The sequence below is a fragment of the Leptonychotes weddellii genome, chromosome 1, assembly GCF_054177405.1.
Source record: "Leptonychotes weddellii isolate Sample4059 chromosome 1, ASM5417740v2, whole genome shotgun sequence".
Lineage (NCBI taxonomy): Eukaryota > Metazoa > Chordata > Mammalia > Carnivora > Phocidae > Leptonychotes > Leptonychotes weddellii.
Window position 1 is genome coordinate 149,203,400 of NC_138369.1, and position 20,733 is coordinate 149,224,132.

The 20,733-nt window shown below is 38.6% G+C and overlaps 1 protein-coding gene across 2 annotated transcripts in view; it reads left to right on the forward strand.

Moving 5' to 3' along the window:
- ZBTB11 (zinc finger and BTB domain containing 11) overlaps window positions 1–5,649 on the forward strand; it is a 33,549-nt gene extending 27,900 nt beyond the window's left edge. For both annotated transcript variants that reach the window (XM_006729566.3, XM_031024043.2), the window contains exons 9-11: window positions 888–1,046; window positions 1,166–1,341; window positions 2,122–5,649. In XM_006729566.3, coding sequence (XP_006729629.1) covers window positions 888–1,046; window positions 1,166–1,341; window positions 2,122–2,639 — 853 coding nt within the window. In that variant the 3' untranslated portion in view covers window positions 2,640–5,649. The remainder of the gene's footprint in view (window positions 1–887; window positions 1,047–1,165; window positions 1,342–2,121) is intronic.
- The last annotated feature ends 15,084 nt before the right edge of the window (window positions 5,650–20,733 follow it).

The window sequence follows — 20,733 nt, forward strand, 5'->3', positions numbered from 1 at the left end:
ATTACAGCCAAGGGAACGCTGTACTCTGATTGACTTAGGCCGGAGGCAGTTGCTCCATCCTGTGGTCAACAGTGAGGCCTACTCCGAGCACATGGACAGAGAAAGGGAGAGGGTAAAAGGGGGGATCACATGGGGTTTAGGGGGAGAAAGAAAACCAATGTCTCACGTAATAGCCTTTGAGAGCTCTGCATGGTTCTTTCTAAAATGTTTCTAGTACTAGAAACAAAACAGACAAGCAAAGGGAAAAAAGAGGGAGGCAAACCAAGAAACAGACTGAACTATAGAGAACAAACTGATGGTTAACAGAGGGGAGGTGGGTGGGGGGATGGGGTAAATAGGTGATGGGGATTAAGGAGGGCACTTGTGGTGAGCACCGGGTGTTGTATGGAAGTGCTGAATCACTATATTGTACACCTGAATTGTATGTTAACTAACTGGGATTTAAATAAAAACGTAAAATGTTTCCAGTACTCCTTGAGCTAAAAGAACTTAAAACTCTGAAGCCGTATTGCAAGATTGGAATAGTAGCAAATTCTTGTGTTTTTTTAATTTATAAACAAATTATGTATTTATTTAAAGATTTTATTTATTTGACAGAGAGAGAGAGCAAGCGCAAGCAGAGGGAGTGGCAGAGGGAGAGGGAGAAGCAGGCTCCCCAGCGAGCAGGGAGCTTGATGTGGGCTCTATCCCAGGAAACCAAGATCATGACCTGAGCCTAAAGGCAGACGTTCAGCCGACTGAGCCACCCAGGTGGCTAAATTCTTTTGTTTTAAATTGGGATCATTTTTTAGAGTTCTAGAAAGCCATGAGTATTACTGAGTCTTGGAAATTCGTTTTAAAAGAATAATAAAGTGATCTGATTGAGTGGTTAAACTTTATTATTGCAGATGTGAAAAAAGTTTCTTTGAAGCTAGAGATCTTCGTCAGCACATGAACAAACATCTTGGTGTGAAGCCATTCCAGTGCCAATTTTGTGATAAGTGCTATAGTTGGAAGAAAGATTGGTATTCCCATGTGAAGTCTCATTCTGTCACTGAGCCTTACAGGTAGATAAATTTGAGCAGGATCTGAACTTAATTGAGATGTATATGTGCTTGGATTAATTCTTTTGGATGCTGGTGCTTTGGAAAAAATAATTTAGGGTTTTTTTGTACCCCCGTTATAGGTGTAATATATGTGGCAAAGAATTTTATGAGAAAGCATTGTTCAGAAGGCATGTAAAGAAAGCTACCCATGGAAAAAAAGGAAGAGCAAAGCAGAACCTAGAACGGGTGTGTGAACAATGTGGAAGAAAATTCACTCAGCTAAGAGAGTATAGGAGACATATGAACAACCATGAAGGTAACGGTACCAAATATTATGCATATATTTAAGTAGAATAAAAAGTCCAATAGTGAGTCTCCCTTTACCAGCCCTCTTGCCTGTTAACCTCATCTTCCTTTGATAAGAGTTGAATCCCATAATAGGTAATATTTATTCAAGTGATTGAGGTGATCCTGAACCTGGGTACCTAGTTATTGTGTATGTAGATAGGTTTGTTTTTTAGTGAGCTTAATATTCTAGGTCAACATTTTTATGCTGAAGTGGACTGTTGGAAGCTTCTGTTACCTTATCCTAAGATTATAGGATTGCAGGGAAGGTTAAATGAAACTATGCATGGAAACTCAGAACTGTCTCTCAGTAACTTCTATCTCTGGGAACACCTGTAGAGAGATTATATTGCAGAATCTAGTTTATTCTAAGGTACACCGTTAGGTCCTGGATAAAAGATGGCCATAGTCCATATAGAAAGGGTAATGGGTTACTGTACTTCTTATTTTGTTTAATATTTTATTTAATTACTTGTCAGAGAGAGAGAGGGCATGAGCAGGGAGAAGGAACAGAGGTAGAGGGAGAAGCAGGCTCCCCGCCGATCAGGGAGCCCGATGCGGGACTTGATCCCAGGACCCTGGGACCATGACCCGAGCTGAAGGCAGATACTCAACCGAATGAGCCACCCAGGCGTCCCTGGGTTACTCTCCTTAAAGAAAAGCATTATTTATCAGGGAACTTTAATATATTTTGTTACTTGTACCTTACACACACACCTCTCTCTCTCTGTCTCTCTCTCTTTTTTCATAGGAGTTAAGCCATTTGAATGCTTAACCTGTGGAGTAGCTTGGGCTGATGCCCGATCTCTAAAACGCCATGTCAGAACACATACTGGCGAGCGGCCCTATGTCTGCCCCGTATGTAGCGAAGCCTACATAGATGCTCGAACACTGCGTAAACATATGACTAAATTCCACAGAGATTATGTGCCTTGCAAAATTATGCTGGAAAAAGATACCCTTCAGTTTCATAACCAAGGAACTCAAGTGGAGCATGCTGTTAGTATCTTAACAGCAGACATGCAGGAACAAGAAAGCAGTGGTCCTCAGGAACTGGAGACGGTGGTGGTGACGGGAGAGACCATGGAAGCGCTTGAAGCTGTTGCGGCTACGGAAGAGTGTCCATCAGTCTCTACGCTCTCTGACCAGAGCATTATGCAAGTGGTTAATTATGTGTTGGCACAACAGCAAGGACAAAAGCTCTCGGAAGTGGCAGAAGCTATTCAGACTGTAGAGGTAGAGGTGGCACACATTTCAGAAGCAGAGTGACGGTAGCAGTGGGGGTCAAAGAAGTGACATCCCATGTACACTGAACTCAGAACATCTGTTTACAGGACGACGTCACTATCTGCCTGGTGTTCGCAGGTCAAGGCTCTGGGCTGTTCGGTGATGTTTGAACATTTCTGAATGGTTTTCTGGCTCATGGGTTCTGTGGAAAAGTCCATATACGGCAAAGAAATTGAAAACAAATCCACTTGATGGCATTGGTTTATCATGGTGTACTTTTTATGAATTAATGTTTATAAAGAACTGGACTAAATTAAAAACTGTATAGTTTCACTTGCATTTTGACATTATTATATACTTTGAGTTTAAAAGGCTGCACTAGTCAGATCTTCTCTTTTATTCTAAAAATAGGTTCTGTGATTTCATTTGCCCTGTTTATAGGTTTAAAAAAATTCTAATATAAAGCATTTTAGTAGGATGTATACATGTATTACATTTTTAAAATGCTTCAAATCTGTGATTCTTGACTTACTATTTATTTTAACCCCTTATAAGTCAGGGATTTATTCTATTTTAAAGCACTTAATGAGTTACATGTTGTAATCAAGTTTGCACAGTATACTTATCTATATGGGGAACCCTTAAATAAATAGCTGATTTTTTAAATGCCATTAAAATGCATGAAATGCCTATTAAAGCCTTACTATATACTATCTCTTCAAGGCAAGTAAATTGACCATGAGCAAAGAACACTGTTGTTAAACACTGTTGATGGGAAATTTCTCCTTGATAACATGAGACAATGAATGAAATAAAATCTCATTCTTTTGCTGAAGAATGAACAAATTAAAACTAGATTTGGTATGTTTGCAGCTTTTGTATCATGTTTAATTGTTCAATTTTGTTGAAAAACTGCAATTTAGAAATAGGATAGCAATATAGACCTCTACAGCGGTCCTGTGGATACCATATAATTGTCAAGTAACTTCAGAATATTGAAAAGTCTTCAATTCAGCCCTCAGTATACTATTTAAAGAAGTTGATTGATTATGGTCCACCAAATTGTTGAAAGTAAATTATTTTTAAAAGTTACCTAAGAATTATATTAATTTGTGTGTTTGATTTTTAAATTCCCACTTCTAGAAGCTATCCAGTTTTCTGATCTTCAAAATAACTGTGGGGAGATGCCACATTTCTCTCCTGTGGGGAAACTACCACTCAAACTATAATTGTTAAAATTAAACTTTTTAAGTATTGGAAGCTAATATAAGGTATAAAATGAAGATATAAGCAAATCATATGTAAATCATTCCTAAAGCACAAGAAAAGAATGTGCCTTGATGTACATATATTATTAAGATACTTATTCCAGTTTACTTTAAAAAAATGGCTTAAAAGATAAAGATTAAATGTGATGCCATGCATGCATTGTCTGCATATGTAATATTTGCATTTGCAAATTTCCCATTGTTCCTATAGCTGTGTGGCTGACTTTCAATTTTAAGTGAATTGACATACAGTCTATAACTTTATAATGGCTGCTTGTTTATCATACTTTTCAGTTAGTGAAAATGTATTTCAACCTGACTAAAATCTGGAATTGTGTCTTTTATGTTCCATCTTCACCGTTGTTATTAGATTTAGTTAATTGTGTAAGACCATTAATGTATGTCAAAAATTGTAAATAAAAGATGTTGAATCTTGTTAAAGCATAAGCTTTGGAGTTTAGCTTGTCACTTTTCTATTCATAAATCAGTTGCTGTTATTTGATGTGTTATTAAAGTCAATCCATGTTTAAAGGGAAGGGGAATAGAATACATTAAAATACAATGAATCATGGAACACTACATCAAAAACTAATGATGTAATGTATGGTGATTAATATAATAAAAAAATAACCATTGGGTGAAAACGTAATAATATTAAAACATCTTACTCGTAAACATAATTCTGCCACAAAATTGGAAGTAGTGTGATTTACTGCCTACTTGGGTAATTTTTTTTTTTGAATTTTGAATTTTTTTTTTTTTTTAAGATTTTATTTATTTGGCAGAGAGAGACAGTGAGAAAGGGAACACAAGCAGGGGGAGTGGGAGAGGGAGGAGCAGGGAGCCCGATGCAGGGCTGGATCCCAGAACCCTGGGACTGTGACCTGAGCTGAAGGCAGACGCTTAACGACTGAGCCACCCAGGCACCCCTACTTTGGGTAATTTAAATGTGTAGAGTTATAGGGCGCCTGGCTGGCTCAGTTGGTAGAGCATGTGACTCTTGGTCTTAAGGTCGTGAGTTCAAGCCCCATGTTCGGCATGACTTTTTAAAAAATGTGTAGAATTACATAATTCCATGTAGAAACAAGTGTTAAGATTCCAAAAATTCAGTTTTATATTGCCATGGGGGAAACTTCTATATTTAATTTACAATTCCTTTTTAGAATCACGCATTGCTTTGTTGTTGTCAGGTGACTCTCCTCTAATTGTGTGGGTACCCCTGGTTAAATGTACTTACTACTCTTCCTGCTAAGCAGTTTGAGTCATTGCTGTTAGTCATTGAAATGTATGAATTGATAGCAATGAATTAATTCTCTGACATAGGTTTTAATTTGTTTTATTAAAAGTGGCTGTATTCAGGGCGCCTGGGTGGCTCAGTTGGTTAAGCGACTGCCTTCGGCTCAGGTCATGATCCTGGAGTCCCTGGATCGAGTCCCGCATCGGGCTCCCTGCTCAGCAGGGGGTCTGCTTCTCCCTCTGCCCTCTTCCCTCTCGTGCTCTCTGTCTCTCATTCTCTCTCAAATAAATAAATAAATAAATCTTTAAAAAAAAAAAAAAGTGGCTGTATTCAGAATTTCACAGGGTTGCCTAAACTGCTGGACTTAGACCTAATCCAAACCTTCAGTGTTTTGTCGTTTTTTTTAATGCATTGGTGTAAACTGTGCATGCATGATGTTTCCTGCTCGGGATTGTTCTTGTCAAACCTGTAATCTCTTGGACGTTCATAAACACTTTTACATCTAATGTTTGGAACATACATAATAAAAGCCTTTGCTTCCTCTTGATCCTATATATTGATCAATTAGAGTTTGTAGAAGCTTATGGAGCAAAGATGTGTAAGTAACTTAATCAGTTTAAATATACCATGCTTATAGCCTATTGATGTTTTGAAGTTTAAATACTGCTGTTTATTGAATTTTTCCTCAAGAGTCTTACAGATACTGGAGTATGAACTCATCTCCATTAGGGCCTCATTTTGGGAAGCCTGTGCTACCCACGTAGGTTGAGGTTTTGTGTTTGCTTCTGCTAGGCTGCTCCAAGAGTGTTCATGGTTAGGTACTATTTTTATATTAATTCTCAGACTATGGTTTTCCGGAGCAGCGGCACCTGTAAATTTTGAACTTCAGACCAGTTTGAGAGCAAGCTCGCCATTCTAAATCTTCAAGGGAGGCTTTTGCCCACTGACAGCCCAGCCTGGGACAGACAAGTATCCTTATCTGCCTGGACTGGTGAACTGAATTGATTTCTTGCCTGTTCTTTCACTGAAGATGGAGCTCTTCAGTGGTCCCAGTGTTTCGTTTTGTTTCTTTTTTAAGTACGCTCCCTGCCCAGCTTGGGGCTTGAACTCAAGACCCTGAGATCAAGAGTCCGTGCTCTGAGTCGCGTGCTCTGCTAACTGAGCCAGCCAGGCGCTCGGGTGGTCCCTGTGTTGTGTTTAATTTTTTTTCCAATTTCTGTAAGCCTAAATCCTGATGTCATTGCCTTTTATCTGTCAAAAGCCCCCCCTCTGAAACTGCCAATCCCGTCTACCACAAGGTTACTACAAGTTCAACTCCGTTTCCTCTTATCCGGGGACTCTAGGACATTGCCTTTCTTCCAAACTTAGTATTGTGAATTTCAAAGGAGTTTGTTACATTTTATCAAGTGGAGAGTTTCATGTATTTTGAGTTTAACTCTGGAAACCAAATAGTGTTTCTTTAAATATTTCCCCTTCTGGTTACTTTTTGTTTCCAAACGTTTTATTTCTACCCTCAATACCTCTTCACTCTCCCCATCTTTTTCTTTTTCTCTTTTTTAAGATTTTATTTATGTGCTTGACAGAGAGCGAGCGAGAGCAGGAACTCAGGGGTAGTGGGAGAGGGAGAAGCAAGCTACCCGCCAAGCAGGGAGCCGGATGTGGGGCTCGATCCCAGGAGCCTGGGATCACGACCCAAGCCCAAGGCAGACACCTAACGACTGAGCCACCCAGGTACCCCTCCCCATCTTTTTCTTGCTTCCTGATAACCTTGGAGTTCCTCAACCTGATCTGTAACTTCTTAATTATCTATTCTTCATTTTAAAAATTATATTTCTTATCTTAGTATTTCCAGTTGGTTCTTTACAGGTGCTTATTCCTGCTTCCCTTTTTGATTGATCCTTTCTTATCTTGCTGGTTGGATGTATTCTGTTCATTTTAAACTCTTACTGTGTCTGGTCTGTGCTCTGCAAAAAAATTACGTGTATATACCACAACTTCACCATTCTACCATTGATGGATATTTGGGGTTATTTTCAGTTTGGGGTTATCCTGAGGCGTGTTGTAGGACCATTTTTATCCTCTTGGTATATACCTGGGCATGCATTTTTGTTGGATACATAACTTAGAGTAGAATTTGAGATAATTGGATTTGTGAACCAAAATATTTCCCAAAGAGGTACCAATTTACTCTCACCAGTGGTGGTTGCTCTGCATGCTTACTTATTACTTACTTTAGCCATTCTGAGATGTATGTGCTTAGTATCCCATGTCGTTTTAATTTACACTTCCCAGATGACTAATAAAGCTGAACACCTTTTCATTTATTTGTTGACAATTCAGATATCCTTTTTGTGAGGCAATTGAATATCGTACCCATTTTTTGTCTTTTTTTCTTTCTGAAAACAAGCTGTTTTACAATTGCCATCTCCTATTTTACAGCTTGTCTTTTCATTCTATTAATGGTATCTTTTGATGAATGTCTCTAATTTTAATGTAGTCCAGGTAATAAATTTGTGCCCTTTTACAATCTTTTCCTGCCCAAAGATCATTATATTTCCCTATTTTATCTTTTAAAAGCTTTATACCTTTGTCTTTTATATTTAGATCTATAATCTATCTGAAATAGAGGGAGACATCTTTTTTTTTTTAAGATTTTATTTATTTGACAGAGAGTGAGCACAAGCAGGGGGAGAGGCAGAGGGAGAGAGCGAAAATCCCAACAGGATTTTATTATAGAAATTGATAAGTTCATTATAGAATATACAAGCAATCTGAAATAAGAACAAAGTGGGAGGATTTACTCTATCAGATATCAGAATTATTATAAACCTACAGTATTAAGACAGTGTGGTCCTAAGTACTGTAAGGATTTAGTATTGTTGCAATTTGGTATTGCAAGGAATTGGTGCGAGAGTACAGAAATAAAAGCAAAAAAGCAGAATAGATTCCAGAAAGAAATCTACATAGCATGTACCCTTGATTTATACAATGGCATTGCTGAACAATGGAAAAAAAAAATCAGTGTATTCAGAAAATTATGTGCCCAATGGGAAATCTATACTATAAAAAAAGCTTGAGGGGCACCTGAGTAGCTCAGTCGGTTAAGTGTCTGCCTTCGGCTCAGGTCATAATCCCAGGGTCCTAGGATCAAGTCCGCGTTGGGCTGTCTTCTCAGCGGGGAAATCCCAGATTTCAAGATATACAACAAAGCCGTAGTAATCAAAACAGTATGGTACTGGCACAAAGATAGATACATAGATCAATATAACAGGATAGAGAGCCTGGAAATAAACTCATGCCTATATGGTCAATTAATCAATGACAAAGGAGGCAAGAATATACAATGGGAAAGACGGTCTCTTTAACAAATGGTGTGGGCAATGGGCGCCTGGGTGGCTCAGTTGATTAAGCGACTGCCTTCGGCTCAGGTCATGATCCTGGAGTCCCTGGATCGAGTCCCGCATCGGGCTCCCTGCTCGGCAGGGAGTCTGCTTCTCCCTCTGACCCTCCCCCCTCTCATGTGCTCTCTCTCATTCTCTCTCTCTCAAATAAATAAATAAAATCTTTAAAAAAAAATAAAATAAATAAATAAATAAATGGTGTGGGCAAAACAGGATAGCTACATGCAAAAGAATGAAACTGGACCACTTTCTCATACCACACACAAACTAAAATAGATTAGCGATCTAAATGTGACCTGAAACCATAAAACTCCATCAAGAAAGTATAGGCATTAATCTCTTGGACGTAGGCCTTAATAATATATTTATGGATGTATCTCCTCAGGCAAGGGAAACAAAAGCAAAAATAAACTATTTGGGATTACACCAAAATAAAAAGCTTTTGGAAACCAACGGAAACTATCAACAAAACAAAAAGGCAACCTAGTGAATGGGAGAAGATATTTGCAAATGGTATATTCAATAAGGGGTCACTATCCAAAATATATAAGGACATTATACACTAAAAAACAATCCAATTAAAAAATAGGCAGAGGACCTGAATAGACCTATTTCCAAAGAAGACATAGAGATGGCCAACAGGCAAATGAAAACATGTCCAACATCACCAATCACCAGGGAAATGCAAATTAAAGCCACAATGAGTTATCAATTCACACCAGTCAGAATGGCTATAATCAAAAACACAAGAAATAAATGTTGGCAAGGATGTGGGGAAAAAGAACACTTGTGCACTGTTGCTGAGAATGTAAATTGGTGCAGCCACTATGGAAAACAGTATGGAGGTTCCTCAAAAACTTAAACATAGAAATACCATATGATCCAGTAATTCCTCCCCAGAAGGGAGGAGTCAAGTGATGGGTAAAATAGGTGAGGGTGATTAATAGGTACAAACTTCCAGTTCTAAAATAAATAAGTCATGGAGATGAAAAGTACAGCACAAGGAAAGTAGTATTAAGAATACATTATTTGGGGGGCATCTGGGTGGCTCAGTGGGTTAAGCGTCCCACCCTTGATTTTGGCTGAGGTCATGATCTCAAGGTCGTGAGATTGCGCTCATACTGGGTATGGAAACTGCTTAAGATTCTCTCTCTCTCTCTGCCCCTCACTGCCCCACACACTGACCGGCAAGCATGTGTGTGTGCACCCACACACACTCTAAAACAAATGAAATATATATATATAATTTTGAATAATCAAACTCACAGAAAAATTAATTTTTTGAGACATTTTATTTTTAAAGATTTATTTATTTTAGAGAGATAGAGAGAGCTCCAGTGTGGGAAAGGGCAGAGGGAGAGAATCTCAAGCAGACTTCCCACTGAGCACAGAGCCCTACATGGGGCTCTATCCCATGACCCAAGAGATCATGACCTGAGCTGAGATAATGAGTCAGCTGCTTAACCAACTGAGCCACCCAGGTGCCCCTCCTGAGACTTTTTAGAGTAACTTGTCAACCTGATGCCCCATCACATCTGAATTATTATGTATTTCTTATAAAGAAGTATTCTTTTGAATAACTGCAATACAGTCAGGAAATTATAATACATTACTGCCATCTAATCTATGTTCCAAGCTTTCTCTAAGCTCAGCTTTAGCAGCATCCTACATATCTGGATATGGTATTCTTTCACTATTATTGAAGATTCAAAATATTTTAAAATTTTCATAATTCCTTGACATGTTATTTAGAGGAATATACTCTATTTCTAAACAAGGACTTTTATTTATTTTATTTTTTTAAAGATTTTATTTGACAGAGAGAGACACAGTGAGAGAAGGAACACAAGCAGGGGCAGAGGGAGAGGGAGAAGCAGGCTTCCCGCTGAGCAGGGAGCCCAATGCGGGGCTTGATCCCAGGACCCTGGGATCATGACCTGAGCCAAAGGCAGACGCTTAAGACTGAGCCACCCAGGCACCCCAAAACATGGACTTTTAAATCTTTTTGTTATTGATTTCTAAGAATTCTGTACTCAGATACACATTCTGTGTATTTTCTATTCATTGAACTATGCCGAGGGCTGTTTTAAGAACAAGCACATCGTCAATTTTTGCAAACGTTTTATGAGAATGTAAAAATATTCTGTATTTTGGGCATTGTTTTAATGTGTAAATTAGGTCAAATTATTACTTTTGTTCAAATATCCTATACCTATACTGATTTTTTTTGGTTTGTCCTATCAGTTACTAAGAATAGCTTGTTAAAATATCCTTGTATGAATGTGGATTTGCCTCTTTTAATTTTCACAATTTTTGCTTTATATATCTTAAAGTGTTATTAGGTGCATAAAATATAGAATTCTAACTTCCTGGTTAGTTGAACTTTTATTATTTATTTATTTATTTTTAAAGATTTTATTTATTTATTTATTTTATTTTTATTTTTTAAAGATTTTTAAAAAAATTTTTTTTTTAAAAGATTTTATTTATTTATTTGACAGAGAGAGAGACACAGCGAGAGAGGGAGCACAAGCAGGGGGAGTGGGAGAGGGAGAAGCAGGCTTCCCGCGGACCAGGGAGCCCGATGTGGGGCTCGATCCCAGACCCTGGGATCATGACCTGAGCCGAAGGCAGACACTTAACGACTGAGCCACCCAGGCGCCCCTATTTTTTAAAGATTTTATTTATTTTTTAGAGAGCGAGCGAGAGAGAAACAGCATGAGAGGGGAGAGGGTCAGAGGGAGAAGCAGGCTCCCCGCTGAGCCGGGAGCCCGATGTGGGACTCGATCCCAGGACCCTGGGATCATGACCTGAGCCGAAGGCAGACCCTTAACCATCTGAGCCACCCAGGCGCCCAAAGATTTTATTTATTTGACAGAGACACAGCGAGAGAGGGAACACAAGCAGGGGGAGTGGGAGAGGGAGAAGCAGGCTTCCCGCTGAGCAGGGAGCCCGATGCGGGGCTCGATCCCAGGACCCTGGGATCATGACCTGAGCCGAAGGCAGCCGCTTAACGACTGAGCCACCCAGGTGTCCCATGAACCTTTTATCATTATGAAAAGATAAAATGAGGTGTCCCTTGTAATACTCCTGGCTTCAAGTCTACTTTGGCTGAAATTAAAAGAGCTACATTAGCTTTTTTGGTATTCATATGGTATATTTCACCATCATGCTTTCAACCTGTCCATGTTCTTATATTTAAGGTATGTCTCTTATACATAGTATATAGCTGTCCTTTTTTTTTTTTTTAATCCAGCTGCCAGTCTTTATCTTTCCATAGGAATATTTAGTCCAATTAAAAAGTAAGGCATAACTGGGCCTTACATAATCAGAGAGGGAAACAAACCATAAGAGACTTTTTTTTTTTCATATTTTATTTATTTGACAGAGAGAGAGCACAAGTAGGCAGAGCGGCAGGCAAAGGGAGAGGGAGAAGCGGGCTTCCCGCTGAGCAGTGAGCCCAACATGGGGCTCGATCCCAGGACCCTTGAATCATGACCTGAGCCAAAGGTAGACGCTTAACTGACTGAGCCACCCAGGCACCCCACCGTAAGAGGCTCTTAATCATAGGAAACAAAATGAAGGTTGCTGGAGGGGATGGGGGTGGGAGGATAGAGCAACTGGGTGATGGACATTAAGGAGGGCACGTGACGTAATGAGCACTGGGTATAAGACTGATGAATCACTGACCTCTACCTCTGAAACTAGTAACACATTGTATGTTAACTAATTAAATTTAAATTTTAAAAAAAGGAAAAAGAAAACCATCTATGGGTTTTCTGTCATTATATGCTACTTACCTAAATTCTGGCTGGCGATTTTTCTTAAAAACTTGAAAGTTACCCTGTATATATTTGTCAATTTTCCCCCCTCTGCAGCATCTACCATTCTCCCAGCTAGTAGGTCCAAACCCTCAGTCTCCTGGGATGCTTCCATCTCCCATCATTGATCCAACCACTACATTCCTTAGCAATGTCTCTGACGTTAGTTCCATCTCATTACTGCTAATTAATGTTAACATATCATTCTGAGCTTTTATAAACTCACTCACGTAGCATGCTACCAATACCTTGCTTTCCTAGCTCCCATGTTTGCCCTATTACCCTTTTTGTGTTATACCCATTACTTCAATTACTTAAAACTGCCCTTCATCTTGAAGCTCCCCCGTTTTCTAATGGCTCCCTGTCTGTAACAAAGAAACCACAACAGGAATGCAAGTAAGTCTGTATGGGCCAAGAGACTGCTGTTGTAATTCTCCATTTCAACATGGTGGCGCTGCACCAGCATACTTTATTATAAGTTGGAAAGGCCGTATGTTAAACTGGAATTTATAAAAAATTGGAAGAAAAAAATAAAAATAAAAGTTGGCACCAAATAGCAGCTGCTTTGTCTTAAGTTACTCCTATCATAGAAAGCCAGGTCTCTGGTAAAAGCGATGATTCCCTATTTTCTTCCTTAGGGCATCACATAGCCAATGCCTGCCATAGTACTTAAATGCGATAGAATGAGAATATGGTGTTTTTTGTTTTGTTTTTAAGATTTTATTTATTTATTTGACAGAGACACAGCAAGAGAAGGAACACAAGCGGGGGAGTGGGAGATGGAGAAGCAGGCTTCCCGCCGAGCAGGGAGCCCGATGCAGGGCTCGATCCCAGGACCCTGGGATCATGACCTGAGCCGAAGGCAGATTCTTAACGACTGAGCCACCCAGGCGCCCCTTGTTTTTTTTTTTTTTTAAAGATCTTATTTATTTGAGAAAGAATGAGACAGAGAGGGAGCATGAGACGGGGGAGTGTCAGAGGGAGCAGCAGACTCCCCACTGAGCAGGGAGCCCCATGCGGGACTCTATCCCAGGACTCCAGGATCATGACCTGAGCTGAAGGCAGTTGCTTAACCAACTGAGCCACCCAGCTGCCCCTGGTTTTTTTTTTTTTAAATAGTGCTTTTTCAAAAAGATTTTATTTATTTGACAGAGAGAGAGCGCACAAACGGGGGAGTGGAAGAGGGAGAGGAAGCAGACTCCCTTCTGAGCAGGGAGCCAGATGTGGGGCTTGATCCCAGGACCCCAAGATCATGACTTGAGCCGAAGGCAGACGCTTAACTGACTGAGCCACCCAGGCACCCAGAGAAGAAACATGTTTAAAAGCTGGGAAAGTGACATTTTTTTTTCTCAAAGTGATCCTCTGAGAGTATAACTACACTGAAATCCTGTTTTGAGAAATCTGCTTCTATGGTAAATATGTATGAATGTTCATACACAAAGTTGATATCCACACACAGCATGGCAACAGTGTCGTTAGAATATTTTGAGGGTTTTATATCCAACTGAGTATTATATTTATGGTGGAGAGGCACCTTGTGACTGAGTTAAACCACTACTCACACCTTGATTTTTTTTTTTAATAAACTTTTTTTAAAGAGCAGTTTTAGGTTCATAGCAAAATTGAGCAGAAAAGTAGAGTTCCCATCTATTCTGTCCCCACAGATACACCTTATCATTCTCAATTTGCATCTTCACTGGAACTCCTGGCTGGCTCCATCAGTAGAGCATACAACTCTTGATTTGGGGGTTGTAAGTTGGAGCCCCATGCTGGGTGTACTGATTAAAAACAAAATCTTTAAATAAAAAAAATTTGCATCTTCAGGGGTGCCTGGGTGGCTCAGTCAGTTAAGCGTCTGCCTCTTCATTTTGGCTCAGGTCATGATCTCAGGGTTGTGATACTGAGCCCTGTATTGGGCTCCACATTGGGTGTGGAACCTGCTTAAGATTCTCTCTCCCTCTGCCTTTTCCCTCACCTCTGCCTCTCAAAAAAAAAAAAAAATTGCATCTTCAGTTAGATTTGCTTTAGTCATTTGCCAATGTTTCAACATCTAATTAGTACTTATATTCTTTTAATGTTACTTTGCTTGCATTACTGGATTTCAAGTGTTCTGCTTGTTTTGATCTTTTTTCTTATAGTCAAGGTATATAAATTATATAGGAACTTTGTTTTATTTTGAGGCATGGTTATGTGGGTAAATTCACAGTTCTATTGATCTATCCAAATCTTACAGCACCTATGATTTAGTTATGGAGTTCTGAAAGCAAGAAGCAGAAATAAAACAAGCAACTCAAGGTGTATGACCAGCATGAAATCAGGACAATGCTAGACTCCGAGTGAAATGCATTTTGTGGTGCATTTGGATGACATACTAATCAGTGAGAGACTCAAGAGTTCAGGTACCTGTTCCTGCAGTAAAGTTATAGTGGTTATCCTTGATATTTTACATAGTACACAACAGTTTGTATTTTTTCTAAATATTAAGCAATGTGAATTCAATGGACACTGCAGATAAAGTGCTCCCAGGGAGGATTTACTCTCAGGAAAGAAAAAAGATTTATGATAACAGCACTTTTGGACTACATAAAAAAATGTACACAGCTGTCAATTAGTTCTGTGTCCATGTGCATTAGTTAAGTGGATATCTACTGTGATGTGGGTCAAAGCCTTTGGTTTAAGAAAGTTCTCACACAGAGGTGCCTGGGTGGCTCAGCCAGTTAAGCATCTGCCTTCGGCTCAGGTCATGATCCCAGGGTCCTGGGATCGAGCCCCACATCGGGCTCCCTGCTCAGTGGGGAGCCTGCTTCTCCAGCTGCCTGCTGCTTCCCCTGACAAATAAATAAGTAAATCAATCACTCAATCAATCTTAAAAAAAAAAGTTCTCATATCTAATTCAGACATGCTAGAATGACAGCCTACCTAATTCACCTTATTTAGGGATACCTCTATTCTCACTCATTTCTCCAATGATCCAAGTAATGTAGGATCGATGTAGGAAATTTGCAAAGTATAGGACAATGAAAAGAAGCAAAAAATAAAAACAAAAAGCAATAATCATTGCTAGCCAACAATGATTCCCATAGGAGTGGAAGGGTACATATAACCAGGGATTTGTCATGCAGTGGAATCAGGGATTCCCAAAATTTGTCTTCACTGTTGATGGTGGGCCCCCCTCAGTATGCTGTTCTTCCCTGCAGGGAACACACTCTCTCCTCAAAGATCTGAAATTTGGCCTCTTAGTCTCTCCTCTAAGATGTTAAATCTTTCCCTTGTTCACTTACTCCCTGAGCCCTAAGGTGGTAGACCATCCCAGCAGTTGCTACTTCTGCTACACCTGAGAGTTCTCACACTTAGAATCTTTATGCAGATCCTCCTTGACTTAAGATGGTGTTACAGCCCCATAAACCCACTGGAGTTGGAAATAATGTTAAGTCAAAAACGCATTTAATACACCTAACCTACTAAACACCATAGCTTAGCTTGGCCTAACTTAAAGGTGCTCCAACACCTACATTATTAGCCTACAGTTGGGAAAACCATCTAACACAAAGTCTACTGTATAAAAAAGTGTCTAATATCTCATGTAATTTATTGAATACTGCACTCAATGCAAAAAACAGAATGGCTGTATGTGTACTGAATAGTTTTTTTTTTTTTTAAGATTTTATTTATTTGACAGAGAGAGACACAGCGAGAGAGGGAACACAAGCAGGGGGAGTGGGAGAGGGAGAAGCAGGCTTCCTGCCGAGCAGGGAGCCCGATGTGGGGCTCGATCCCAGGACCCTGGGATCATGACCTGAGCCGAAGGCAGCCGCTTAACTGACTGAGCCACCCGGGCGCCCCGTGTACTGAATAGTTTTAAGTGTATTGGTTGTTTACCCTTGTGATTGAATGGCTGACTGGTAGCTAGCTGCATACTGCCAGCCCAGGAAAAGATAAAAATTCAAAATTCTAAGTATGGTTTCTACTGAACGTGTATCTTTTTGCCAGACGTGTTATCACTGTGCAGCATCATGAAGTTGAAAAATCATAAGTCAAACCATTGGTAAGGTGGGGACTGTCCGTATTAGTTTTCCCTTGATATAATCTTCAAAAAGCCTCTGACAAAATTCAACACCCATCTCTGATAAAAAGCACTTAAAAAAATAGGAATTGACGGATATTTTTAACATGATAAAATATGTTTAGTCCTAAAGCCAGCATCTTATTTAACGGTTAAACACTGGAAACATTTCTACTGAGAACAAGAATAAGGGAAGGGTGCCCGTTATTTCTCTTATTCAATACTGTACTAGTGGTATTAAGCAATACAGTTAGACAAGAAAAATGAGTCAGAGGCACAGAAACTGGTAAAGAATTAAAACCAACTCTATTTGCAGGTGATATGATGATATACCTGAAAAATCCTAGAGAAAGGATAAAACTCAATATGAGAATTCAGTAAGATAGCAAGACACAGAATTAACATACAGAAATTGCCTTCATATCCTAAAACGATCAGCACACAATGGTAGAGGAAACCTCATTTCAATAACAATAAAGATTAAATACTTAGGACTAAGCTCACAAGAAATATGCAAAACCTATAGAAGAAAAACTTTAAAACACCCCTGAAAGACACAAAAGCAAAGTGCTCTTGATTATGATGGCTTATTATCATAGATATCAGTTAACTAAAATTAGATCCTGATCTCACAAATGCACAAGAATATGCTCCAAATTAGTAGGAATCTCCTTAAATTAAAAAATGAAACAATACAAAAGCACAAGAAAAACACGGGTAAATTCATCTCTAATATCAGTATAGAGAAAGGCTTTCTAAATATTAACATTAAATTGAGAGGCAATAAAAAATTAACAGAGTTTACTACAGAAAAAATGAAAGCTTTCTGCATTGCAAAAAAAAAAAACCAAAAAAAAAAAGCACCAAAATCAAAGCCAAAGGACAATTAATTGGGAAAACTATAACACATCAAAGATAAAGAGTTAGTACATAAGGAATTCTTAAAATTTGAGAAAGGACCAAAAACCCATAGTAAAATGGGAATGACATGAACAGACTATTCATAAAGATATTCAGATGGCCCTTAAATACAGAGGATACCTTACTTCATTCGTAGCTAGAGATGCAAATCAAAACTAATCTGAAATACCATTTTTTACCTATCTGATTTGGCAAAAATTAAAAAGCATGACCTAAACATCCTGTTGGCAAGGCTGTGAAAAGAGGCATGAACTCTTATACATTCCTGGTGGGAAAACAAACTTGGTACAACCCTTTTGGATGAGAATTTGGCAAAATCTAACAAAAGTACATATACACTTATATTTTGACTCAGCAATCCTATGTTTGGGAATTTACCTGAAGGAAGATACATCCCAACAATATGAAAATACACATGCACAAGGTTACTCAATTATAGCACTGTAATGGCAAAATATTGGAAATGACCTAAATGCCCATACATAGAAGAGTAACTGCATAAACTATAGTATATTCACACTATATAGCTGTTAAAAATGTTTTTGGAGTAAGATCTCCATGAACTGGTATAGTTTCCAGGGAATACTGTAAAGTAGGAAAAAACCACCAAAATATAAAAGTTAACTATAACATGCTACATATCATGTAAGAAAAAAAGGGAAATAATAACCACTCATCTATTTATTCAAAAGAGACAGGAAGGATAAAACAGAAACCAGAAATAGATTACCTACAGGGGATAGGTGCAAACAGGATAGAAAGGCTAGGAGAAAGAGAAAGAGCTAGAAAGGATAGGAAGGAGTGACACCTTTTGTATAGTTCTAACTTTTAGAACTATGCTAATATTTTACATACAAAAAAACCCCCCACAAATTAACAAAGAATGGGCAGCATTCATTGTGAAATACAAACAAAAACAAGTTAACTAATTTCATTACAAAAGAGTAGCATAACCATACTGAAAGGGGTAACTGAGAAAAGAACCCACATTACTTTGTAAAACAGTATTTTGATTATGCACTGTAAGACTGAAAAAAAAAAGCAACTATACACAAATACTGCACAGGCTGGTAAGCTGTTTTTTCACTGGTAGATACGTGGTTAATAATTCTGAAAGTATTTTCTGTGTATTCTATAAATTGGGCAAATAAAAGTGAACATACTGCAGACAGATTTCTTACTGTTGGATAAAAGTTTCAAATATAGGAAGACTAGAATCAACTCTGGTGTTGGAGATACACACACATACATCAATCTAGAAATAGATATAGGTGTATATATTACACACATTTTCTAGCTCTGTTAAGCAGGCCAGAAGCAATGATACCTCAGTACCAATGAGATCTAGTACTATTTTGATTTCTAAAGACCACCGTCTCTAGAAGGAACCATGCTTAGAGAAATCACTAATTCCAGGGCTGGAGAAGAGAAAAATCCAAGATGGGTACAGTGTATCTTTTGTTGCCAGAATTTAAGTATTAAAAGGATGGCAACATCAAAAAGACATGAGGGTCAATTGAAAGGAGTTTGCATGGGCAAATTGGGACATTCTGAGTTACAAAATAAATAATGGTAGTAATGGGTCGTAACCTAAAGAATAACGTAAGGTTACATGGGCCCATTATCAATAAAATAAAATAAATAAATAATGAATGGGGGGGGGACTTCCTCAGAGCAGAATTTCAACTACTAAAAGCAGAAGAAATGTTGGAAATAGCAAACCATCACTTGGCAAATTCTACACTAAAAATTGTTTCAGCAAAGAACCACGGGGGAAGAAAAAAACCATGAATGCAGGGGCGCCTGGGTGGCTCAGTCATTAAGCGTCTGCCTTAGGCTTGGGTCATGATCCCAGGGTCCTGGGATAGAGCCCCGCATCCGGTTCCCTGCTCGGCGGGGGGCCTGCTTCTCCCTCTCCCCCTCCCCCTGCTTGTGTTCCCTCTCTTGCTGTGTCTCTGTCAAATAAATAAAATCTTTAAAAAAAAGAAGACATTATTTAAAAAAAAAGAACCAAGAATGCCTGCCCTCTTAGTGGGCAACAGTATGAGAAATAGGGTACTTACATAGTCCCTAGAATTTCCCCACAAGATACTGATTACAAGATAGTAATTTGACAGTGGAGAAATCTGGCAGACACCACCTTCAGCAAGTGATCGATTATTAACAGTGTAAGCAACAGGACAAATTATCATCATGCACTTGCTGCTACACTGAGGACACGTCAGTTCTGTGTTATTCTTGCCAAAAATTCATAAACTCAATTTAACCATGAGGAAATAGTAGGCAAACCCCCAACTGAGGATCTTTTACAAATAACTGCCCTGTCCTTTTTAAAAAGTCTAAGGTCATGAACAAACAATGAAGTGTCCCAGACTAAAGGATTAAAGAAAGAGGACAACTACACCATGTGGGATAATGAAGTGGATCTTTGACTAGAAAGATTAGTGGAGCAAATGGTGAAATGTGAAAAAAGTCTGTAGAACAACAATACAAGGTAATTAATATTAAACTTTATAATAATGTTAATTCCCTGATTTTGACAATTGTCCTGTAGTTATTTAAGATGTTAACATTTGGAGAACATGGAAATACCCTGTAATATTTTCACAATGTTTTGTTAACTCTGAAATCTTTTTCAAAATGAAGTTTAAAATTCAAAAAAGTATCTTCATGTGACCAGGAAAGTAACTTTCCTCCACGCTAAGTCAAGCTAATCTGGATTACTAGAGCGAAGGAAAAACATTTGAAAACAAACAGCCTTCATTTGTAATTATTCAAACTGGAATGAATCTTAATTCTAAAATGTAGCTCAATTTTTTATTTACTAGGACCTGACCTTCTGGGCAGCAGCCGTATAAACATTTCAAACACATGACATGGAGCCAATGGATGGCAGACACTATGTATACCTTCTAACACTTAGGGATTTCCAAAGATATGCCTTGGCAGGATTTTGTACAGCACAGGACAGAACACACTTTGGCAGTGAAGGAGAGGGATGATTTGGATTAAGTCTTTCCAACCCCAGATACTGTAATGCTATAGAACTATGTGCTAAGTTAGGTAGACTCAAATAAATACTAATTTTAAATTTCCCATTACTTTGGCCAACAATCTGGGCAAGAGCAACAATCATAACATCTGGCTCGTCTTTTTTGTTAAAAAAATAAAAAAACAAAACAAAAACCCCAGCAACAATTATGTAGAATAGAAAATAAGAACACTATTGAGTTTGACAAATTTATTGGTATTTTAGTAAAGACATTCATCTCAGTCGTTTCTCTCCCATCTTGACCTTAGGTTAGTATTTCATTTGAGTCAAGAAAAGAATATGTAGGAGAGGGATGTTATTTTAACATAAACAGTAAAATGGACAAAAGTGGAAAGTCTGCCTACATTAAAGCAAGTTAAATTCATGTATCTTG